Raw genomic sequence first — 23,309 nt, 5'->3', positions numbered from 1 at the left:
CCTTGAAATGGTACTATTGTACGAAGTCAAATAATTCATTAGATCACTCATCGGCTATCTTCTGTGCACGCTTCGCGAGCTGGATGATTATATACATTAGACGTATTATCCTCAGGGCAGCTAATAGCACTTACCGCAGCAGCCAAGTCCATCTGACCAGCAGGTGCACTAGGTTTAGAGACCTTCGGTGGCGCAACGCCGGCACCTGGTCGCGGGGCTGTGGGTATAGGTGGCTTAGGAGATGGCTTGCTGCCGCTTGGCTTCGATGCGACAGGTGGTGGTACAGGTTTAGGCTTGGGGGCAACTGGAGGGGGTTTTACTCCTAATGAACTCGAAGGGCGGGAGCTCGCAGGTGTACTGCTTGATGACCCATTAGCTGACACAACTGCAGACTTCTTCCAAGGCACTGCGGAGCCATTTGATGGCGCAAGGCCAGGGAAAACAGCCACGGGCTTAGCCGACGCATCCGCTGTCAATGACTTCACAGACACGATCGAAACAGTTGGTTTTGAAGCTGAAGAAGCAGGGATAGGAGTGGCAGCGACTGCTAGCGGAGCTGAAGGTGGTGGTGGTGGTCGAGGTGGTGGGGAACGTGCGGCAGGCGCCGCTTTAGGTTTTGGCGGTATAAGTTCCAGGTAATTGTTTGGGGCCCAGCCCTCTTGCCCGTCCTTCCTCACAAGCCACCACCCATTCTCGTCCTTCTCAACCAGTTCCACGGTATCATCCTTCTTCAAAGATATCTCGCCTTCTTGACCCTCGAAAGCGAACTTTGCCTTGTATAATTCTGCCTCAGGCTCTTTGTGCGGCGGCGGTGGCGGTGGCGGAACTGAAATATGAGTAGAAGGCGCGGGGGCTGACTTAGGCGCCACTGGTGTTGGCCTGACGGCAGCAAATTGTGCAGATTTCCCTGGCAGTGGTTGGGTGGCTGGCTTCGGCCTGGAAGTCTTTCCCTTCTGGAATCGATCGTGAGAAGACAGAAATCACAATCACAAAACTCACATCTGAGGGGCCGCCAGCACGAAGGAGCTTTCCTTGAGTAATGGGTCTAACAATACCAGGTTTTCTTCTTGCAGCAGGTCGAGAGGTGCTCGATGAAGGTTCGCCAGACGGGACATGCACAGAGTGGCTCTTGTATACATCATCTTTTGCGATCGTCTCGTCTCTAACAAATTGTATCTGTGCCTTCTTGTCCTTCTTTTTCGCATATTCGATCCTTCCTAGCAAGTGAGACAAGGGTAAAGCGAGATAAATCAAACACGCACGACGGGCCAATCAAGACGCTGATACTAGCTTGCGTGAGCGTAAGAAGACTCGCGGTCAACTCCGTCTTGAAATAGCAGTGAAGAATCGGATCACCCTCTTCAGAGGCATTACAATTCAATGCCTGATATGGGGTTAGCGATACGCCAAGGACGGATAGGAGGACCAACCAGCCAATCATCCCTTAAGTTAGACATCGATATACTTTTGATAGTTACCAAGGGAATTTTGCGTTCAAGCGAGATACCATCCTTCTCAGAAGTTGCAGCGATGTACACAGCTTTTGCAGTCTACCATGACGCATGTCAGATGAAGGAATTTAATGAGGTACATTGATGCATACCACTACAAGGAAACGAGGGCTAGGTTTGCTGGACTTGAGCCATCTGGACACTAATATTTGCACTCTTGAGCTGAATATGGCCTGCTCCGCTGTGCGACATGTGAGACGACAAAACAGCATAAAAGAACTAGAGGGCTCACTACCAAGACCACAGACGGAGCGAAGGTCAGATCCAACGATGTTCTGGCCATTGACATCAAGATAGTCGCCCAGAAAACGGCGATAGCTGAGGAGACTGTAACGTCTGCGTTCTTTTCTTCCTGCCAATACGCGATGACCGTAGTCACGGACTTTGGCATATTCAAGGGCTTCTTTGTTGTTCTTCCAGAACCTCTGAATGCGTCTAGCGCACTCATTCTTATAGCGCCAGTAGTTTCTCCAGGCTCGCTGGATACGTGCTGCCATGTTATGCCAGTAACGATCACGCATAGTCTCTAAGGCAAATAGCTGTATTGACGATGTCAATTGAATTTTTTCAGGCTGTCGCATGGCGTACTCACTGTTTCTGGATTCTTGATAAAGGCCTTTGTAACCCCCATCTGCCATTCATCCTTGGCTATCCCCGTATCTTTGAGAATTTGTTCACACCCAGATTTCGCGTCTCCCTGCCATGTATATTCACCAGCGTACGACGTTGAAGGCGACAAAAGGTAGAAGCGTTCCACCATTTTTTCGAAGGTATTCCTATACGCAAATCCTGCGCGACGTACACGAATATTTTCCTGTAATCCAAGGTATTTGATTTGATGCAAGATGGCCTTTGTGTCATATTCGATCGGGCTACGGTTCTGGTTTGGTTTGATTGTTCGGATGTAAGAAGGCTGAGCTTTCATCAAATTATCCACCAGAGCACCTGCCGACGCCTTTCCAATATGTGAATGATCTGTTCCGACCGATAAAGTAGTAATGTGAAATACCTTGATCCTATCACCAGCAGTCGGTGGTCTCTTCTTGCTTGAGGGATCGGGTCTATCGGAGAACAATGTCTGAAGGAACTGGTTGCCGCTGCTACCAACCAAATCGAAAAGATCCTTCACTAGTGCGTCCTTGTTCTTGTCCGTCATGCCCGCGATGTTGTACATGACATCTCCGGCGTAGTGACGAACCAGAAACTGAGATCCCCGGGCTTCGAAGTGGGCATTGGAAGATAGCATGGCCGTCCGCTGGACGAAACTGTTATCTGCCGCAGCTGGATCGGCGTGCGCTGTTGCGCAAGCGTCGTTTAAAGCAGCGAATATTCCAGGGGGTTTGCGCTCTTCAATGAGGTCGCAGACAATCTTGTTGTTGAAGTATTTGATGGGATTCCACTTAATCTGCTCCCTGACATACTCCTCCTGTTCGGTCTTGAGTGTTAATTCGATAAAAATCTGCTGAAGTTTCTCGTTGACATAGTTGATGCATAATTGCTCGAAAGAATTATCCTGCAGAGTTCTGTAAATGAGGCGGTTCGGTGCGTACGATATGATTATACCTCGAAAATTTCAAAACCAAAGATATCCTGTCAATATGTCAATACCTCAATTGTTGGTCAAATCCATAGCAAAAGCGTCACCTACCAGGATACCAATGACTTGTGCCGAGGCACTTCGAGCCTTCATCGACACGTTGATTCTCGACACAATCCACTCGAAGAGATTATTGTAAATCGCTTTTGCAAGTGCGTCCCTTCCAGCGGTTGCTTGCGCAGGATTCAGGGGAACGTCGTAAACAGAACCTCGTCGTCCCCCTCGCTGAGTTTCAACGACTCTTGACGTCAGAACCTTCTGAACCATCGCCGAATCTACTTCTATGAGATACGCAATAAAATCTGTTATTCCAGTGTCAGAGATGGCCGAATTTCCATCATCCATCTCCTCAAATCTGACGTTCCCCAACCATAAAATGGCTGCGAGCATCCGAAAAATTTCGTTCTGCTCCTGATTACTGAGGCCAATGACCCCCATGGCGTTCTGACCATGTTTAAGTGATGGTGTAGAACAATAGACCAATACTCACTAGGGTATCCGCATAGTCGTTTGAGTCGTCGATGCCCTGAACTTCTAAGCAATTGCTCCTGCTGATATATTCGTATGCATCTGGACCCTGTAATCCGAATTGCTCTACAAACAGCCATGAGATACCAATATGGACAGACAGGCGAGACGCACCTCGCTGCTCATCTGAAGCAGCCTTTGTGAACTGATAGAAGATGTGGAAATTGCGCTCGTTCTCTAACTGCCCTACCACTCGGCCTTTCTCAAGGAGATAGTTCGTTATCTGGGCCCCGATCGGCTCGCCATGGGTATTGAACATGATCTCCAGATATTTACCCTGTGAGGCCATGAAATCAAGATCAAGGTACACATGTGCAACAATCATTCACTTACATGACGACTTGAATTATTATTGCGAAGAGTCTTTGCACAACCAAAGCTCTCCAATAGAGGATTGGTGGCCAATACCATTTCTTTTATCTCCTGTATACTGCTATCCTCCCCTCCTGATACAGCCGCGATATATTGCATGATGCGTTTGGCAGCCTCGGTCTTTCCAGCACCAGACTCGCCGGATATAATGACACATTGGTTTTCGTGGTATGCATTCATGTTATAGTATGCGGATTCTGCGATGCTGAATACATGTGGGGGAACTTCGAGTCGATTCTTGCCCTTGTACTTCTGAAGGGTTTCATCTGTATAGATTCCTAGATCTGAAAGGTATTTTACCCCAACGTTAGATAGCACATTTTGAACACATAGGGCCTCACCTTTAAAAGGGTTCACGGATATTAATACGCCGCCGATGTAAGTGTAGATCTCTCCGACAGTCCAACGCTTCTGAAGGTTGGTGTTGATGTTATTCTCGTCGATAGTTGTCAGAAGCGTCATATCGGACACTCCGGCTTGTTTCTTTTTAAATCCCTCTTTCCAATCTGCCTGTTTGTACAAATATGACGGCCGTTCATAGGTGTAACGATGTCTGAGAGCGCACCTTGGCAACTTTAGTCACTCCAGCTGACTTCGGGGCAGTCTTCTTGCCCGCCTTCTTAGATATAGCCTACATGCATATACTAATCAATCATTCGACGTTTCAAGGCAACTTGAATCTCACCATGGCCGACCCCCCTTAGCTTGAATGAGAGAACGTAGTTAACTTGCTGGGAGAAGTCCGCAGGCACGGCGGAGAACGGCAATGCCCGTGGCAGTACTATTAACCCGGTGGTCAGCGTGAACTCCCAAATTGAAAAGGATAAGTCTCAAGCTATTCTTACCACGCGTTTGGACAACCAGTGCCAGCACTGCCTCAATAGAATACATTCTACCCTCACTGCTTATCATTTCACATTTATTACAAAGTACAGTACAAAAGCCCATTAAACAGCGTACTAGCTGTTCGCTGGTCTTCTAAGCTCGATCAGGTGCCTCAAAACCTCAGCAGCAGGGGTAGTTACAGCAGTGTCAAATGATCCAAGTTCACCTTTCAGCAATCTAGTCATGACATTCATCAAACCAGCCTTCTCTACTTCCTCTGCGAACGATATACGAGGGAGAGCACACTGGGGATCGAGAATGTGATGAAGGCATACGACTCCACGATGTACAAGCCCTGGATTTACGGCTACTTCGTCGTCATCAGGGTCGTCGTCCTCCAGAGTTACAGATGGGTCAATAAGACGTGCAATAATTGAGAATGCTCGGTGGCGATCCAACTGGAGTTCAAATACTGCCTGACAAGCAGTAGACACGCTGGTCACGGTTGCCAAAGCACCGGACGCAGCGAGTCTCGTTGGAAGATCATCCATGTCCGACATCGCAAGAAGTACTTGTAATTTGGACTTTGTTGCATGGACATCCGGAGAACCACCATACCTCGAAAAGGCCTTCTCCGAACCCCCAATAAGATTACATATCAGCTCGGTGGCTGCCCGACGGATGAGTGTATGCTCCTCTAGCATGAGGAGCTCAACTTTGTTGAGAAGGTGCGGGGTGCTATAGATGCGATCGGCACACCCTGTGCTCTGTGAAGCAAGATTCGTTAAGGCCATTAAGGCTTCGAATTGTTGTAGGAGGTTTGAAGATAGATGGAGCAGCAGTTGGGACAGGGGCCGTATTGCATCAAGCATAGCGCCATCACCGGGCCCGAAGACTTGAAGGGGGGAAGACGTGATGGTCAATTTCGCTAAAGCTTGGATCGCAGGGAGAAGAGAGGTATCAATCGGTGTAGATGATGATGTAGAGGACTGTATGACACGAGAAAGACTCCGTGCACCTCCGCTCTGGAGGACCTTGCCTCTGTTATCTTTGTCCTCTACGATGCTCAGGTAGATTTTACCCAATGCCAGTCTGATGCCTTGACTCTCTACACCAGAAGCCACAGACAAGACATCAAGGGCGCCACTTGCAAGAGCTTGACGGCATCTGGACCTAACTGTAACATCATCTTCCAATGCATTTAGCGGTTCCTCGGACATCGTCCTGTTGGATCCATTTCCAGCTTTAGCCATGCGTTTCAGCTTAGCTACCTGCGCGTCTTCCTGACTGAGGCGAGGACGGTAGGCACAGAGGTTGGATATGATAAGAAGGATGCCAAAGAGGAGGCTAGAATTACTGGTAGATGTTGGCAGTGGCTTACGTCTAGGGACAAGTGTAAAGAGCTGCTGCAAGAACTTAGGATCATTCGCCAGGGCATGTTTGACGTCTGGGTCAACACTGAGGTATGCCAGGCCTTCAACGACGTCGTTGAGGGAGGATAGAGAATCTTTGTCACCGATGACCATTCCTTTCAGCAAATTGGCTAGCTCCATATCCTTGGAGGTAGATTGCGTGGCCTGAGACGCATCTGCGCCTTCTGAGGCATCCGTTGCCACCCCTCGAGATAATTTTACGAGGGCGATAGCTGCTGCTGCGCGCAAGTTTTTATCGGTAGCCTGACGTGACTTGTTCCCAAGCCAGGTGACGATTTCCTCGGGTATCAGAGTCCGGCATGCCTTGTGTCCACTAGCCTGGCCGATTATACGAGCGACCTCTAGGGCAACTGAAGCTGATGATGGAAATAAATCAAGGGCATCTGTCACATATTCGACCACGCCATCTTGCGCGAAAATACAGGAAGCGGACTGCCAGTTGACGTGGAATAATGCAGAGAAGAAAGAAAGTCCAATAACTATAGCATCCTGTTCCTGATGATCGGATATACGGGAGATGATGAGATGCTGGAAAACTTTCTCTAGTGTTTCCGTGGCAGTGTTTGTGGATCCAGACTCCTGAGGGTTTTGCGATCGCGTTCCTTGACAGAACGCAGAGAGCACGAGATACGCTTTCGAGCGCGATGGTTCTGGCTGAGAAGGCGCGAAAGCTTCTACGAGGTAAGAGAGTTCATCAGGAAGGAAGGCAGCAACATCCTGAGATTTTCTCATTAAGAAATCTAAGCTGAGATCTCCATTCTGAGCGTTCATTGCGGTAAGTGATGAAGTAGTGTAGACTTGAAACAAAATGAGGTGTTGGAACTTGTCGGAGGACGGTAGCGGCAGTCAGTTTCCGAACACAGTGCCACAACGGATCATTTCTTTCGCAACACCACCATCCAAATTCGTCGGTGGACCATTGGGACGGCGAAGTCTTATGGATATCGCTGACCATGAAGATGCAACAAGCGCCCTGAATTCATTCAAGGCGACCACCATCCAGTCAGGACATACAGTTCTGCTCAGACTACCTAGTGGCGAGACCAAAGGCTTCAAGGTAGAAAAGGATGCGTGAGTGGTTTTTTGTCTTGATTCCTACCATCTCTGAACTGAGTTGAGAAGCACTATCTCTATAGGAAGAGTCGGCTCCTTTCGCGCAAACGAGCTGATCGGCCATCCATACGGATTGACATATGAGATTCGTGGCAAAGAACTCACCGTCCAGCCGCCTCATACTCTACAAGAAGTAGGTAAGGGATTTGATGAACACTCTCAAATTTTCTATTCATGACTAGTGGTAATGAAGAGGAAACGGATGCTACAAATGAGCTCATCAACGATGGTGAATTCGTGCAGCCACTTACCCTCGGCGAGATTGAAGGGTTGAAAAAGTCTGGCGTACATGCTTCTGTGCGTCTTGGGCTTCATTTCATGCAGAATCGTAGTATAATCTATTTTCCACAGGACATCATAAAGGCTCAGATTGAACAACATGCCAATTATTCCCTGAAAACTGAATATAGCAAGGAGAAATATAAGCAACGGAAGGAAGCCAAGTATGTTATCTCTATGTTATCCCAGATTTTTTGACAATTACATTGATGTGCCGAGCAGATACTCAAAGACCTTCAGTACGGTTGAGCCAACAATTTACAATGTTTGCGACCACTGGTTCAAAAAAGACCAGAACAGGATTCGTGATATCAGACCAGACACCCTGTCTCAAATACTGAATCTGGCGAATGTTCGCCCGGGCGGCAGGTACATTGTTGTTGACGAAGCGTCTGGCCTTCTTGTATCAGCAATCCTCGAGAGACTGGGAGGTGTGTGAGTTGTGGGTTCTGTGTGAGAAAAAGATCTGATTCTTGCAGGGGAGGGACGACTAATTTCTATCTGCGATGTTGATTCGCCACCTGCATATCCTGTCATGACTCTGATGAATTTTCGCAAAGACGTCGTTACAAACATACACTCATCATTAAATTGGGCAACTGCTCAGGAAGATTATACACCAGGTTAGTGAGATTCTCTGCAGATGCGCCATACTTCCCATTAAGTGGCAGCTGTAGCACAAGAGTCATCGCCGGAAGTAGGAAAATCAGAGCGACATAGGATTCGCCTCGACAAACGGAAGAATGCGGCAGATACTCTTTTAAACGCAAGGGAGGAGTTATTTGCTGGTGAATTTGACGCGTGAGTGCCATTAAATGATGTCATATCTCCTCCGACGTCTGGCAGGCTTTTAATCGCTAGCGATTACGACCCGCTGGAGATTCTACAAAACTTGATTCTATATGTAGCGGGATCAGGATCTATAGTCGTTCAGAGCCCATTTAGCCAGGTATGCTGCGCTTTCCATTTAATGAACCAATTCAGCTGGATAACTGGACATTAGCCTCTCACGGAACTACAATCGAAATTGCGTCTTGATCCAGGCTATCTTGCACCATCAATTACGGAGTCATGGCTGCGACGCTATCAAGTTCTACCAGGTCGCACACATCCGACGATGAGCACTTCAGGATCGGGAGGTTTCTTATTACACGCAATCAAAGTGTAAGTGTAATAGCAGGTCAACTCGCGAACGAACGCTTACCGATTGCTTGCCAGATATGATGACCCGAATGCTTCCAAAGTGTCATCTCATCGACAATCAAAACGACAGAAGAAGGAAGCTGATGAAGGAAATCTAACAGTGCCTCAAACCCTAGAATCATATCAAACTACAGAGCTCGAGGAAAAAAACGCGGCAGTCGCTGACCAAGCTAGCCTAACCAACGAGATGGAACCAACAGGCTAGCCTTTTGGTGTTGGGTTAACTGATAGTACAACAGTGGTACAACGGTAACAAAGTAGTGTGCCTTCTACAATAACTAATATCAAACAAAACTACTCATTGATTTAACCTCAGATATCAGGGCTCAGGAAACATTGTGGCAACCACCTGAACATGTTAGTGAGCAACGTTCTCTGCAGTTCAATGAAAACACACCTCGTCGACAATGGTGTAGGCAATATGCTGGTTCAAGCGCTTGTTCTGCAGGACAGCAAATATTCGTCTTGCTCCTCGCCGAGCATTTGACCGACCTATCATGTTCGCAGCAAGATCTGTAGATCGCGGTGTTAACTCCATATTTGTAGGGGAGAAAATCCCAGCAAACCTGGCACTAAAGCGGAGAGCCTACGGTTTGCCTCATCGCGACTACGTGTTATCTCCTCAGTTGACCGTGGTTGACCAGGCGGTTTCAGCTTACCACCCGGCCATAGAGAGTCTTTGAAAAAGGCCAAGATAGGCATAATGCGACTTTCTTCAAACATCGACCTGATACTTTGACGGATTTGCCTTTAATCACGTCAGGGGGGGCGAAAAGACTATGCAAAGTTTGGTCTCACCGCTCAATGGTACCACCCAGTACTTGCTGGAGAATGATCACAATCGCTTGTCGTCGGAGCCAGTTGTCCTTCTTGTTCAGCTCAAAGATAGCGAGGACAAGGTCGCATATAGGAGCAGAGAATGTCGATGTGCTAGTTTCTCCCTCCAAAGGACGCAGGTCACTAGACATGTGCATGAACGTGTCCTCCGACGTGAACTTCCCGAATGCCTTCAGTGCCTGAGCGACGAGGTCCTCATCGTGGACCGCAGATCCGACTATACCAGCAAATTCTGCGGCCTGTCGGGTAAGCCTTTGAATCATAACATCCAACATCGACGGGCCAAAGAACATATCATCAATACTCTCTGCCACTGAGCGATAAACAGATCGGACTAGGTTTTTCCCTGAAAAACTAGCGGTTCCTTTGGGGACATCCTCTTGAACTTCAGACGCAATGAATGGTGAATCACGGGACAGAAATGCGCGAAGGTCATTGCTTTCGCAGACGACAGGTATGGTAATCAAATTCTACAACCGTCAGTATGCGCGAAGAAAGTAGACTCCGGCGAGTTCCTCACCTGCAAATATTTCTCCAGGGCTTGTCTCCTTGTGTCCACGAAACTACCGGTCAGCGACGTAACAAGTCTCTTGCCTGGGAAATCGAGACCCTTGACAAGCGCGTACCGATCGCGCAGTTTGTTGTGCATCCTAAGGAACTCGTTGTATCTCCTTGCAACAACCCACCCAGAGGAAAATGTTCCATCGGGTGCGAGCTGCTGGACTTCAATGAGGTATCGTACTACGGATTTCCCCCCTTCTTCTCCCACTGTCGAACTAACGATAGAAACCTTCGTTCGATGGGAGATAAGACGGTTTGCGGATTCTTGCTGTTCATATTGTGTCTTCTGGAAACGCAACTCTCGAAGTTCGCGGGTCATGGACGACTTCGATTTTTGAAGTAAACGCAGTTCTTGAGCGTCGCCTGTTAGCTCTGCCTTCTTGATAAGAATGTCGAGCATGGCATCATGGGCTTCTAGTTTGGTGATCTTGTCGCCAAGGCGTGCAATCTCGTATGAGAGCTGAAGGTCTCCAGGTCCGGCTAGCTGAAATGTTCCCTGCTCCGTATCTACAGAACCTTCAGCTCTGTCGTCATCTTCTTCATCGATCATATCTTCTTCATCACCGAAAATGCCCTTCTTGTTGTCGAGTGAAGTCGCGCTGAGGTGACGATTTCCGCCTCTATCCTGGCCTCGGGGGAGGAAACTGTGGGGAAGTTTCTGTGTGGCAATGATGTCCGTCAGCGCGGCCTGGATGGCTCTCATTCTTTCTGCTTCATCTGCACCCCGGGCATCTTCTGGATCATCGAAGAGAGGAGCTCTGGATGTATTTGATAATGTATCTGAAACCGGGGACATGAGCACATCAATGTTGGTCCGTGAGGCAGTGGTTGGACTGGTCCGTGGGTCATCTACGCGCTGAACCACAGAGCTCAATGAAGGGGAAGATTCAGAGCGGAAAATATGGACAGATCCAATGCCGAGAGGACGTGACGCCGGCAGTGACGGGGGTGATATCGAACGTCCCGAGATACGACCTGCAGGGGTCTCCAGCAATTTAGCACTAGCCCGATTGAAATCCTCGATTATTCGGAACCACAGTTCAGATCTTTGAAGGTCCTCGAAGTCTTGTTCCATCACCTGTTGAACCTGTCTCTGCGCCAACATGACGCTACGACGGACTTTCTTGTCCTCCAAAGGCCCCGGAAGGATCTCACTTTGTGCATAAGAGCGTATGCTATCGATGTCCTTCTTAGAGATGGACGATAAGGCAGGATGGGATGGTGTAGCAGAGAAGTAAAGGTCGTTAATCATTGAAATGTCCTCTTTGAGCGTCGAGGAGGTTGAAGGACCTTGTAAGGGTTCGTCTTCATCCCCAGATGAACTCGAGTCTATTGACTCCAATGGGTTTTTGAAGCTTTCTACTGTTAGCCAAAACTGAACCAGGAGCGAGCGGTGTCGACGATCCATAAACTCCATGAAGTAGGAGAGTGATGTCGGGTTGCTTAGAATGTCGCGTAGAGTGACTTGGGTCCGCGAACCAGACTCTGGCGAGGCAGCAGACTTCTACGGTTGCCTGTATAAATAGAAGTTACGAATTTCGTAGGGCAGCGCTTACCGAATCTTCGCCACCCAGTACTACTATTCGTTGTTCGACAGTCCGCTTCGCAGTATAAAGCCTGTCAAGGAAAGCTACTACGTCTTCTGTCTTCTCGCCACTTATCCAATCCTCCTTCTCGTGATTAGCTGTGGGAGCGTCAACATAAGATGTAGTAAGCGACTTGAATAAACTAACCGAGAAGTAATCTCGTCCTCCGAATTTCTCCCATGATATCATTCTTCAGGCGACGAGCATCCAGAAGTGACGAACAACGATTGATACTTCTGAGAAACGACTCAAATTGTCGCATATCAGTTCTAACCGTGATAGTGTCTCCAGTTGAAATTGTTGAAGGAAGGCGGCTGTGCCGGCGGGGTGATTGTGCTTCTAGAACATTTCTCACTTGAGATATGAGTTTCCTGGGTATGCATTGTTAAAGGTACAGAAAAACATTCGAGCACGTTTGCCACATACTGCTGGTGTATCGCGGCGCCTGCCTATCTCGGAGTCAATGATTGCGCTCACACTTGAGTTGAGGATATGACATACCACTTGCTCAATCATCCGATTCCAAAAATCAGGGTCGCTCACCATATCCATAATTGGATACAGCACTGCGCAAACCAAGATTTCTCGGACAACTATCCTCAGAGCCTTACTCTGAGCCTCCTGTTCCGGAAGAACATGCGAGAGCATCCGCTCCGCAATGGTTCTGAGATGTATTTCTTCATTCTGTTTTGTAAACGTAGAAGACAGATTCTCCACTGCAGGATGTAGTTTTCCGCCCTTCCCTGCGTATCTACTTGCCAACAGCATATCCAACTCTTCGGATTGCGTGAGACGGCGTTCTAGGGCTGCACCGCGAAGTGCGACCTCCGATTGGCGGAATTGCTCGATATGCGTAGTGACTTTGGGCAAAATTCGCTTCACTAGGAGAGCAGAGAGGTCGACTGTTGCGGTTGTTTGCAGAAGCCGCTCAAGGGAATCATGAAGCACCGAAGAAACTGCCGTAGGAAAGGAAGGGGATGAAGATATGTCCTTGTACCAGGTGAGCACGAAGTCGCGTACGACAAAAATCATGATATCGTTAAGGGTAGATGACACAACAGGTAGGTCAGGGTACAAAGGTGATAATGATTGTGGAGTTTTCTGAGACCAGTTCGAACGAGTGAGGACTGCCTGCCATGCTGCGGGAGTTGAGAAGGCAAGAGGTCTAGCTGCATATGTGAGCGCATTCCTATGAACCGGTTTCTTGTCCAAGGCAACTCCAACAAGAATGTTCGCGAAGAAACACGAGAACGCCACGAAAAGTATGATGACAGGAGAAAGGAGGATGAGGGCTATCGGAGACGAGAACGCGCGTGCGACGACAGGAAATACAACAGCGAGAAAGGCGACAGCCAAAGCAATCCTGGCACTAATGAATGAGTGCATGTCACGGCGAATTTGGTACATCACTGTTTACTAGAGCACATTATTCGTCAGAGTCATGTTGAGATACGCAGTGAGGTCACCGACCGTTCGCTCAGAGGACTTGAGCAACACTTGCCATATCCAGCATCACTCTTTCAGCTTGAAATCCACGATGGTTCAAAGGCTATAGAGCTCGATATCCCTCAACTTCAGAAGCGTGCCAAATTGAAACCCTTCAGTACTCAATGAGTTTTGTGTGAGGAAGAATCTGAAGTGTGCGGCATGCCGGGGTTCGGACTGTGATTGACTCAGCCTACTTGGTGCTACCGTACGCATACACATTTTTTGACGCCTACAGTGACAAGTCTAATCAAGCTGCACAGTGCACTTGCGCAACGTGCCGTTCTGGCTATTGGCATTGTGGCATGGCGTCTTCTACTATACCACCGCCTCTCTCCATGCTTGAAAGTTTTCTTTGCGGTGGACTGGCAGGATGCATAGCTGTCACTGTCAGCAATCCTGCGGAAGTAGCCAAGACACGTTTGCAACTCCAAGGTACGTTCAATGCGATGGTGTGAGCGATAAAATATGATATATTGACACGCGGGCAGGTGAGCTTGTCAAAGGTGGAGGGAAAAGAGTCTATAAGGATGTTTTGGATGTTTTGGCAAAAACTTGGAGAAACGAGGGCATCCGGGGCTTGCAAAGAGGACTTGGGCCTGCGGTGTGTAAATATGCCTGTATTCATTTTTTGCTCTGTCTGATAGCCTTCTAGTATGTTTACCAGGTCAGATATCACAAAACTTCAGGCATACTTTCTTGACATTGATATTGATACCTTGTGTCAGATACTTTTGAATGGATCACGTCTAGGTAAGCGACCAATTCAGCCCTGCTGTCCAGACCTTCTCTTAGTTACTACACAGGGTTCTACGAGCCGTTCCGACAAACAATCAACCGCTCGATAGGCAGATCTATCACCGACCAGATACCATTCACTTCCGTAGTAGCTGGTGCTGCAAGTGGTATAATAGGAGGTATAGTACCATTAAGTCCAACACGAGTACGGTCTTTTGATTCGCGTGTATCAGCTTCGTTCGGGAACCCACTCTTCCTGATTAAAGCACGCATGCAAGTACGTGCGACATACCCTTGCATTATTCAATAATATCGATGACAGCGTCAACAGGCATATTCTCCTATATTACCAGTTGGCACGCAACATTACTACAAGAGCTCGTTTGACGCATTGGCCACTATTTTCAGGACAGAAAAGTTTTGGGGTCTATTACGTGGTATGGATGCAGCCATTCTGCGGACAGCTATGGGATCCTCGGTTCAGCTTCCTACGTACAAATGGACTAAAAACCAGCTTGGCTCGCACGGATTACTTCCCTCAAACAGCATATTAACTTACCTTGTTAGTTCATCCGTGTCTGGAGTTTGCGTGGTGTGTTTTTACTCGTATCAAGCAGCCAAGCATTGTAGTCTGACACCTCGTAGTGCATTGTCATGCAGCCTGCTGACACGGTTAGTTGGCTCCCTGCTTGAAGTGAAAAACTTGGCCTCATCTATATTCACGCCCAGGCCCTAACCCGGGTATACAACCAACCAACAACACGCACGCCCGATGGTCGTTTATCAGGGATACTGTATAGGAATCCCATCGACTGTCTCTGGAAGACTTTCAGGACCGAGGGCGTGTTCGGGTGGTACAAGGGTATGTAGCGGCGGCATGCATACCGCGACAAGTCTTATTAAAAATATCCGTCTAGGCTCAACTGCACAGTTTCTTCGTGTTGCGCCTCATACGTGAGTTCTTGGCTTGCAAGATTCATGCCCTTCTGACTGTCATTCATAGCATCATTACCCTTACTGTGAACGATATCATCTTAGGTTTGTATAAGGACATCCGTAATCGTAGATCGTGACCTCAACCTGATATCTTTCTTCATACTGAGCGCAAGCCTACAGAGGACTGAGTGCGTCGTATGGTAGTTGACGTGAGGACCTGTGGTGGAAGGCAGAATCTGTTCGTTTCAAACAAACACCGTGACGAACTCCGGTACAGTGTGGGTCACACAATTCGGAACAGAAAATCAACTTACCTGTTGAACGCCTGTTCCTTGAGAACATCCTACTGCAAAGTGTCCTTGGGTCTGATATATTGATCACTCACTTTCGCCACTCAGAATCATCTTTTCCATCTGAGAGAAGGTACCGCAAGTCAAACGGTCGGCAACTGAAATTATGTGACTATGATTCGACAATCGCAGAGAGTGGGATCATGATGGGAGCACAAGGGAGCGCCGAATGTCTGTGATGTACGAGCTGAGTGCTGTAAGTTATTTGTATCGATCAACTCCCCAGTAATTCTGCCGGAGCACTGAAGCCGGCTCCCTCGTCAGCTTGTGGTACAAGTCCATTGTGGACTTAAATTGTGGATGCTTGCCGGCCCACATTCCACTGCATCACGTACCCATAAAAGGCACTCCACTTGTTTTCTATCTTTCTTTTATACAAGCTCGTCAGTCCGACGACCTAGCACTATTTTTCTCTATCTCTATCTATCGCGCACATCTCAGCACCGGCTCCTTCCCGGGACACTTGACATGGACGAAGCTACGCTCCGTAAGCTCACCCGCGTAAAGCTGCAAAAGCTCGCGAAGGTGTGTATCTCATTTTCTTTCCTGAATACCACAGTAAATAACCAGAAAACAGGAAAATAAGATCAAGGCTAACATGAAGAGCGAGACAATTATCCAAGAGCTCCTAAAGCTCTACGAAGTTGTTCAATCGCAGTAGGTTTTCCTTCATGGTCAGCGTAATGAATTGTTCTGATAGTGGCTCAGGCAGGATGAAGGGAGTGAAGAGCCTCCGAGGAAGAGGTTGAGAACTAGCGTGCAAGACCAGCCTCCTTCTGGGTCAAGAGCTAGCGAGGATATCCCTCCAGTCGCTGGTCCATCGACACCAATCATGGACGTAACTGTAGACACAAGTCGTGAGTGTCATGTGCCATGTCGCAGTACAAAAAATCTGACATTTGTCTAGTTGATAATCCTCCCACCCAAAAAGATTCTCAGAAATCTGCGCTCAGTACAGAAAAAAGTACTCTGATTGCAGTAGCCACAGATGCTGCCGACGTCGCCGCTGTAAATTCAGCAGCAATATTGCAAGGCCCTTCACCGGTGCCGGAAAGTCACACTGGGCACCCAGCTCCGGACGATGACACTAACGATACTGATTCCTATTTATCCTACCCGAGTCAGCATGACTCCCACCGTAACTCGCGTTCAGGAACGCCCCCGCTCGAAACAACACAGATGCTTAACTGGACAGTGAGCATTATGAACCAGGTCACATCCGGTGATCGGCGTGTTCTCGCTCAGGCTGCCGCTCTGCGCAATAGAGCGAAAATGCTGAGGGAACAGGCGAAGAATGTGAGGGATGTGGTACGCGCAGAGCGAGGACGACGTGAAAGATTGGAAGCTTACTTCACGTACTGGAGGGAGATATCGCCTACATGGCCAACGGGATGGATATATGATGACGAAGAGGAGTAGATTAGAGAGTATCCGAGGACCATCATGATGACATGACATATGACACCTTGATTACTGTAACTTACGGAGACCCAAGAAATCTGGTTTGCGCTTTCTGAAGGACGAAAGGCGTCTGATAAAGAATTTGTAAGCCCTCATTCGAGTGCAAAGAGACTACCCAAAATTCAAATAGATAAGAACTTTGTAAGTCCTGCACGATGTCAGTAAGCACTGTAAGTACCGTAGACTATAACCTACCCCGGTAATCAATATGAAGAGACTGGGGAAAACAGGAAAAAGGGTAGCGCTAAGCGAATGTAGTGTTTTCTAATAGTGTGGTAATTATGTCGAACGAAACGAACGAAAGTATTATATTGACGAGTTGGATTTCCAACACTCTCAAGGACGTAAATTGAACACCATCCTCGAGTTATTCAGAGAAAGCTGACTCCTCTGTGATATGCACAGTCATCGGCTCCATACTGAAGCCCTCTCGTACATCTTGCCCTCGGAAGAGGCTCGTGAGAGTACCTCTTGCTTCAGTTAACTTTTCTGCCGGCGAGTTTCCATCTACATCGAAGTGAACTTGCAGAATGATGAGGCAGAATGTGATCCCCTGGATAAAATTGCTATGAATCGCTTGGGTCGCAAGTTCTGTAAACTCACCACGATGGGTGTGATAATGGCCAGCATGGTATATTGGGCGTTGGATCCAATGAAGAACGTTAAAAGGAGTACAAGGATACTCATAGAATAAAAAGCGCCGCTCTCGATGATGACAACAAAAACGGGTAGAAAGGCGGCAAAGCCCTCTGGCACAAAATAGCGAGTGCGATAGATGCGCCAAGCATTCAAACCTGCATGACTATGGTCATCAGGAGCCTGCAGATTAGATCCAGTCGACATACTGGTACTGGTAATACTGAGAATCATGGTTAATGTATCGAATGTGGCGATACACCCATAGTCAGCGAGGGAGATATTAGACAGCGGATGGGCCTGAGAAAGGGACCCGATACCATAGAATCCAGTGGCTGAGAAATATTTCGGGATAAGACAATGGTCGAATAGTACCTTTCGAGATACTCACCTATGCTGGCTAAGAGTATGATACAGCCAGGAATGGCAACTAACAGACTTCTGTCGTTGAGCATATAGCATCGCCAAACCTACGGCCCTGCTCAGAGGGAGAAGTAAACGTGACATGTAAAGAAGCTCACAACTATTGCATCGGCGAGAATGGTTTGCGTGATGCAAAGTGCCGTTGATGCAACAAACAATGGTGAAGCAAAGTTGGCATAGTAGTCACTTGCACCAATCGTATCCACCTTGAATATGAATGCATCTAGACCTCGAACGAAATCGATGATTAGATGCTGAAAGTAATCGTGTTGAGCTATTCCCTGAAGAGGTTTGACTACATCCAGCGACTTACGGCCGTTGCAATGCAGAGCAGCAAGGTTGCCACTGGGAGAAGGAGTTGTCGTTTAATGCCGGTCTTCTTGAGCAGGATGAACAACGTGAAACAGTATAAAGTAAAGAACACGCCTGTTTTGGATAGCAAAATTTAACACTATGACCTTTCCGCTGGTGGCCGGTTACGCACCATATAACAAGGTGTCCAGAAACAAACCCAACAAAGCAGCCATATCCATAGGTATGGCCATGATTACGGTCGTGCCACTGACCAGAAAAGCTAAAGACTCGAGAATATATACGTTTCCTCATGAGAAGCTGTGTTGAATCCATATGAGGGAAGTTCATGATCAACGCTCCGAGTCATGCAGGGAATTCTGATACCAACTGACGCTGAATGAAATTGCCGGCCACCTCCTGCCACTATCTAACCATTTTGTGGCACAGTGGGCGAATTGGCTCCTGTGCCATTCACAATCATTTGTGAATAACTTGCACTCGATGTACTGTCACGGGGCCGCCGCGCGCGGACCCGCAGTCGGATACAACATCCGATGGCACGCTCACATTCTGTGCGTGGACATACACTGGCAGAGCCTATCAGCGTATGTACATGATCCGATGGCAACTGGATAGAACATACATGGTAGATAGAAGGTCGTACAGAACTCATGGTTGAGCGTTGAAACTTAACATAGCGTACAGTCTGAGCGAGAGCAGACGCATAACTTGTGCTGTATGATCGGAACTTCCTCCGGCACGACCGGCACCTATCAAATTTCAAACTCCTCGCTTCGCCCTGCCACGCCACTTGTGCAACCGTGGTAGTATACGCCAGGCTGGTCACGAGCCTACACGGTAGATGCTGGCATAGCCTAACCAAACAAAAAAATACAGCCACCAGGCTGATCCGGACAAGGTACGTTTTTCACATAAAAAAGTGAACCCGACCCGGATTGAACGGATGACCTTATGGATGTCCAAACTCAGCTGGAATCATACGCGCTACCACTGCGCCACGGGTTCATGTGAATACTGGCTTCATATATTTAATAGTACTAGGATTTCGAGCTGACCAGATTCTGAACAGCATACTCTCCTAGTGTATTATACAGACAGTCAGCGTTTCAACGGCAAATCGTGAGTGTTGAAAGGCGCAGTGGTATCTACCCTCTAGCTAGTAGCTTATTTATATCTATCAACGCAGGTAGATTCAAGTCCTACTCCAAAATCGATTCATTCCTACTGATTGAAGACACAAAAGTATATCAGTAAGTTCCTCGATATTCAACACGGGATTGAACCATCACAAAGGTAAAATGATTCGGATACGGGGAATCGAACCCCGAGCAACCGCGCGCCCCATGAAGAAGGAGAAATGAGAGGCGGATATGTTACCTTTACACCATATCCGAATGACAGAGCCATTGTATACCGTATTACAAGCTTCAGCGTCAGCGGCTTGAGCCTTTTTGAATGTGCGTCGACAAAATGAAGATTACCTGCAAAGTTGGCTTTAAACATATGATATCATTACACTTCAACCTACACTACACCTATCAAGAAACCTTACTCTCCCATGACGTTCAGTAATTGGCCGCTCATGCTAACCTTTTCCACCTAGAATTCTTTGTGGTGGCAAGGTACACTTCAGATCCAGGGCCACGGTCCATCCAGGCAGATATTTGCTTGGGCATCAAATTTGTCACCTGGCGTAATCGTAAGACGAGAATCGTACTGCTCTACAAAAACCATCACTCACGAGGAACTTCTGGCCCAATTTAAACTCCCCTGCTGAGGATCCTTCAGCAACCAATAAGTTGAGTACATCCCAGACAGTTAGCTGGGCTTTGCGACCAATATCGCCGCCTCTTGTGGGTGCATATGCATCTTCACGATGATAACACGGAAACTGCGCACTTCCCGAGCGGGACATTTGTCCTGGGGGAGCGCTCGGTGAGAACAACTTCGTGTAAGTGTCAAACTTACCTGCAATTCTCGCTCGATATCTCCCGCGACAGCTTCACGATCCTGAAGAAGCTTCTCTCGAATGTGTGCAGCAAGACTGCCTGCTTCAAGGCGGCTAAGCCGTGAGAGTATCGCCTGGGCTTGGTGACGGTCGCTCTCCTCCAAGGATTCATATAAATCGTCAAGATTGTCCGGCATTTCTAAAATAGCGCGTGAGCAACACACAGCTTTGGTCACGGTCTTCTCACCTTCGCTTTTGACATCAAAGCCCGGACCCACACGTTGTTCAAGCCTATCTACAAACCCCATCATCAACGCCGCTCGTCTTTCAAGGTCTGACCAAATCTTTGAGGCAGCGACTTCGCGCTTCCTCTAATATAGAATGTAAGCGCTAGCCTTGGTGCAGAGCTCTTCATCTCACCTTCCATTGTTCACTCAAGGCACTTTCATCCTTGGCACTGCGGGGACCCTCCATCCGCTTTCCGTTTTCGTCTTCGAAGAATTCGATGTATGCGACGGGATGAATCTTTGAACTAGAGTAAGCTACGTCTGGGTGTTACACGCTCGTCCTACCTTGATAATTTCAACAGCTGCAACGGCCACGTTTCCACCATCCGCTGTGAGGCTGTTTAGCATTGCAATGAATGGACTTCGCTGGAAGCCAAGCTTTGCGTGCCAGGGGGCCATATGGGACGAGTTGCCTGTCAGCACCAGGACACTTGAATCATATGCCTCGAGGACTTCTTGTCCATCTTTGCGCTCTGCAGAGAGCTGCACAAAAAGTCAATTAACATCATGATGTAGGGTAGCTCCAGTCGCTTACCCTGGCTCCAGTGACAGCGATCTTCCTGCCGATCTTGATATGACCCTTACGGATGGCTCTCGCAAGCGGCTTATCGACCCTCGCGCGCAATCTATACCATCCGTCTGTCACCTCTAATTCGGGATGTGAAGGAATGGGAAAACCGTCGTCAGTTTCTCCGACTGGTGACCAAGTCACATTTGACACGCAAAGCACCATCGGGGATGCAGCAGGCGCATCTTTTGTGGTAATCAGTCGTAGTGGTGGTCGTGTTGACCCGTTCAAGTCTCGTTCGTATCTGCGCCAGCGGTTAGTCAGGGAAGAAACGGTTAGGTAGATAGCACAAACCTGTACAGTAGCTGGCGGATCACTTCAGGCCAGCACCATCGTTTGCGATCGGGATCGGACTCTGCTTCTGGCTCGAGTGAGACCATTCCAGCGAGCTTCCAGAGGATAAGTGGCCAATGGTTGTTAATCCATTCCTGTGTGGCCAACGAACACCCTCTTGCGTAGAGTTCTTCTAAAGCGGCAGTAGGTCCGAGAGGTTTCGCATCAGAGGGCCGAACACCTTCATTCGGTGTAGCAGATGGCGTGTAAAACGTGTAAAAGAGAGCAGTAGCTGGTGTTATCTGGGATAGTTCTGTGACATTTCTATGTGGAAGCGTGTTAGTAATCAGTGTTGCAGCTGAACTGACTGACTGACATTCCCCGATCCTCAAGCTCTGCGGTTGTGTAGGCCTGAGGTGTAAGACTAGAATTGACAAGTGTCATCCTTCCTGCAGGAGGTACTGTAACAAGAGTGATAAGTTTACCGGTGGATCATTGCAGTGAAACACTTACCAAGGTTGAATACTCTGCCTGTACCCTTTTCGGGAGCTTTCTTTACTGGCCTAGGAGACTGGGTTGCTGAGGGTGGATACATAGGTCGCTGTAAGCCGGGGCTTGGGGAAACAGACGATGGTGGAGTTGATGCCGCATTATTCAAATCTAGAGGTTTGACACCTGGTTTAAAAGGCGTCATAAACTTGTTCTTGACCGGACCACCACGTAAATTTCGCGGTGTAAGGCCCAGTGGTCGAAATGCGCCCCCAGTATTAACCGATGGTGAGGGACGAATAGGCGTTCCTGGCACAGCAGAACTAGATGGAGTCATATGAGAAGATGCAGACGTGAAGCTTTGACGATGAGGATTAAGGGGTGAGTTGACATATGTAGAGGTGGCTATCCCCGCGATTGGCTGTCGTGATGGTACGGAGGTGATCAAAGGATGATTTAAAAGGTTTCTGCTTTCCCTTGAAGTCGCTGACACGAAGCGTCGGTGCGTCAAGTGTTGATCGTGCTGCAGCTTCGAACGACCTGCGAGTAGCCATCGCAGGAGTCGGCGTATCTGGAACTTGAGGTGACAATGAATTGTGCACTGCTCCCAGAACGGTGCGCTGAGGCGAGGATGGTCGTGCTGAGGAAGAGGGCGCAAACTCTCCAGATCTTTGGGAGGAACTCGGATCGTCAATCTCTTCCTGCCACAGCTTAATCTTTTCCTCAGCCTTTCGCAATGCGGTAGTTGATGGCATAATTAGATTCCCTTTTCCGACGGATGTAAAACCTATAGGTGTGCTGTGACTGACAGTCGCCTCGGGGACATTCTCTTTGGTTTTGTCAAGGCGGGACGAAGCAGATTGAAAGCCAAGGAAAGTCGCAGGAGGAGCCGAGGTAAACCACGAAGAGTAATCGATTTCCGGGGGTACCTCGGGTGAAGGTGAGCGGTGTGAGTCATCCGCATTCTGAGTGGGCAAGGCCGATGCAGACTTGAAGCCTACTGGAGGGAGAACGGCAGATGCTTTGGAAAAAGATGGATGTACTACTTGTTTCGTGGCGTTTGAATCAGCGAATGGGTCAGAAGCAAAAGGATTGTTGTCGTCTTGAGAAGCTATGTCCTGAGAAGAGAGCAGTAGGTCCTGATCGGACGAAGTACTACGATCTCCAGCTTCGCCAGGGCTGAGCCTGCGGTGCGAGTTTGTTGGTAGGGGTAATTTGTGGAGTGGAGGAGCTGGCTGAGAGAGGCGCGCTTCTATGGCATCGAAAGCGCTTATATCGTCTTGACTCATGTCATCGACTTGTTCGTCGTAAGTCGGAGAAGACATTCTCATCTTCTTTCTAGGTGGACTAGGAGAAGAATCTAAAATTGAAAAGTCAGTGTGAAGCCTGAAGGGAAGATAATTGAAGTGTCTCACCTAGATTATACATTTTTTGTTACAAGTTACAGGGTTGTTTGGATGTTTGCCATCTACGCGACGCGTCTTGAAATTTGATCACGTGTGGCATTACATCAGCCTCAGTTGTTCCGCTGTGAACCTGGCCATTGATCTAACGT

General features: G+C 48.2%; 7 protein-coding genes and 2 non-coding genes across 9 annotated transcripts; 3 read left to right on the top strand and 6 right to left on the bottom strand.

The window, feature by feature from the left end:
* Positions 1-43: 43 nt before the first annotated feature.
* F5891DRAFT_1184168 (microfilament motor) lies at positions 44-7,037 on the bottom strand (the record flags this gene model as incomplete). The annotated part of the gene is made up of 16 exons (XM_041366398.1): positions 44-79; positions 135-953; positions 1,000-1,213; positions 1,263-1,384; positions 1,431-1,550; positions 1,604-1,692; positions 1,744-2,050; positions 2,104-2,466; positions 2,521-3,024; positions 3,075-3,101; positions 3,160-3,552; positions 3,599-3,702; positions 3,751-3,913; positions 3,970-4,518; positions 4,574-4,639; positions 5,013-7,037. 16 exons carry the CDS (start codon positions 7,035-7,037, stop codon positions 44-46), a joined length of 5,901 nt encoding a protein of 1,966 aa, XP_041230333.1.
* A 166-nt stretch (positions 7,038-7,203) lies between these two features.
* Positions 7,204-9,066, top strand: F5891DRAFT_945390 (Gcd10p-domain-containing protein; the record flags this gene model as incomplete). The annotated part of the gene is made up of 10 exons (XM_041374618.1): positions 7,204-7,337; positions 7,389-7,516; positions 7,573-7,676; positions 7,731-7,822; positions 7,881-8,089; positions 8,138-8,281; positions 8,330-8,459; positions 8,505-8,607; positions 8,662-8,822; positions 8,877-9,066. The coding sequence occupies 10 exons, from the start codon at positions 7,204-7,206 to the stop codon at positions 9,064-9,066; spliced, it is 1,395 nt and encodes a 464-aa protein (XP_041230332.1).
* Positions 9,067-9,177: 111 nt separating this feature from the next.
* F5891DRAFT_1012643 (PhoX domain-containing protein) lies at positions 9,178-13,307 on the bottom strand. Its single transcript, XM_041360741.1, has 8 exons — positions 12,347-13,307; positions 12,272-12,294; positions 11,993-12,216; positions 11,816-11,943; positions 10,219-11,763; positions 9,660-10,168; positions 9,259-9,609; positions 9,178-9,210 (listed from the first exon to the last, which is right to left on the bottom strand). The coding sequence occupies exons 1-7, from the start codon at positions 13,250-13,252 to the stop codon at positions 9,390-9,392; spliced, it is 3,555 nt and encodes a 1,184-aa protein (XP_041230331.1). The 5' UTR covers positions 13,253-13,307; the 3' UTR covers positions 9,178-9,210; positions 9,259-9,389.
* A 27-nt stretch (positions 13,308-13,334) lies between these two features.
* Positions 13,335-15,160, top strand: F5891DRAFT_756820 (mitochondrial carrier domain-containing protein). Its single transcript, XM_041373138.1, has 12 exons — positions 13,335-13,538; positions 13,594-13,765; positions 13,822-13,934; positions 13,986-13,997; positions 14,059-14,083; positions 14,137-14,247; positions 14,302-14,345; positions 14,400-14,660; positions 14,714-14,740; positions 14,798-14,930; positions 14,986-15,022; positions 15,072-15,160. Exons 2-12 carry the CDS (start codon positions 13,636-13,638, stop codon positions 15,139-15,141), a joined length of 963 nt encoding a protein of 320 aa, XP_041230330.1. The 5' UTR covers positions 13,335-13,538; positions 13,594-13,635; the 3' UTR covers positions 15,142-15,160.
* Positions 15,161-15,656: 496 nt separating this feature from the next.
* F5891DRAFT_756648 (uncharacterized protein) lies at positions 15,657-16,830 on the top strand. Its single transcript, XM_041373137.1, has 4 exons — positions 15,657-15,879; positions 15,932-16,011; positions 16,063-16,211; positions 16,262-16,830. The coding sequence occupies exons 1-4, from the start codon at positions 15,823-15,825 to the stop codon at positions 16,771-16,773; spliced, it is 798 nt and encodes a 265-aa protein (XP_041230329.1). The 5' UTR covers positions 15,657-15,822; the 3' UTR covers positions 16,774-16,830.
* Positions 16,831-17,182: 352 nt separating this feature from the next.
* On the bottom strand, positions 17,183-18,419 carry F5891DRAFT_945151 (uncharacterized protein; the record flags this gene model as incomplete). Its single annotated transcript, XM_041374606.1, has 7 exons — positions 17,183-17,368; positions 17,419-17,609; positions 17,661-17,786; positions 17,843-17,921; positions 17,973-18,128; positions 18,188-18,300; positions 18,359-18,419. 7 exons carry the CDS (start codon positions 18,417-18,419, stop codon positions 17,183-17,185), a joined length of 912 nt encoding a protein of 303 aa, XP_041230328.1.
* Positions 18,420-19,109: 690 nt separating this feature from the next.
* On the bottom strand, positions 19,110-19,194 carry F5891DRAFT_t43. The gene has a single exon. It is a non-coding gene; the product is annotated as a tRNA-Trp (tRNA).
* Positions 19,195-19,491: 297 nt separating this feature from the next.
* F5891DRAFT_t42 lies at positions 19,492-19,583 on the bottom strand. Its single transcript has one exon. It is a non-coding gene; the product is annotated as a tRNA-Glu (tRNA).
* Positions 19,584-19,637: 54 nt separating this feature from the next.
* On the bottom strand, positions 19,638-23,285 carry F5891DRAFT_1012615 (uncharacterized protein). Its single transcript, XM_041360740.1, has 13 exons — positions 23,170-23,285; positions 22,246-23,114; positions 21,779-22,175; positions 21,642-21,726; positions 21,287-21,589; positions 20,960-21,236; positions 20,710-20,907; positions 20,558-20,662; positions 20,385-20,508; positions 20,158-20,336; positions 20,076-20,109; positions 19,931-20,037; positions 19,638-19,877 (listed from the first exon to the last, which is right to left on the bottom strand). The coding sequence occupies exons 1-13, from the start codon at positions 23,180-23,182 to the stop codon at positions 19,770-19,772; spliced, it is 2,799 nt and encodes a 932-aa protein (XP_041230327.1). The 5' UTR covers positions 23,183-23,285; the 3' UTR covers positions 19,638-19,769.
* Between the last annotated feature and the right edge of the window lie 24 nt (positions 23,286-23,309).

The sequence above is a fragment of the Suillus fuscotomentosus genome, assembly GCF_016647785.1.
Source record: "Suillus fuscotomentosus strain FC203 chromosome Unknown F5891scaffold_9, whole genome shotgun sequence".
NCBI lineage: Eukaryota > Fungi > Basidiomycota > Agaricomycetes > Boletales > Suillaceae > Suillus > Suillus fuscotomentosus.
This window is presented reverse-complemented; position numbering and strand designations above follow the sequence as displayed.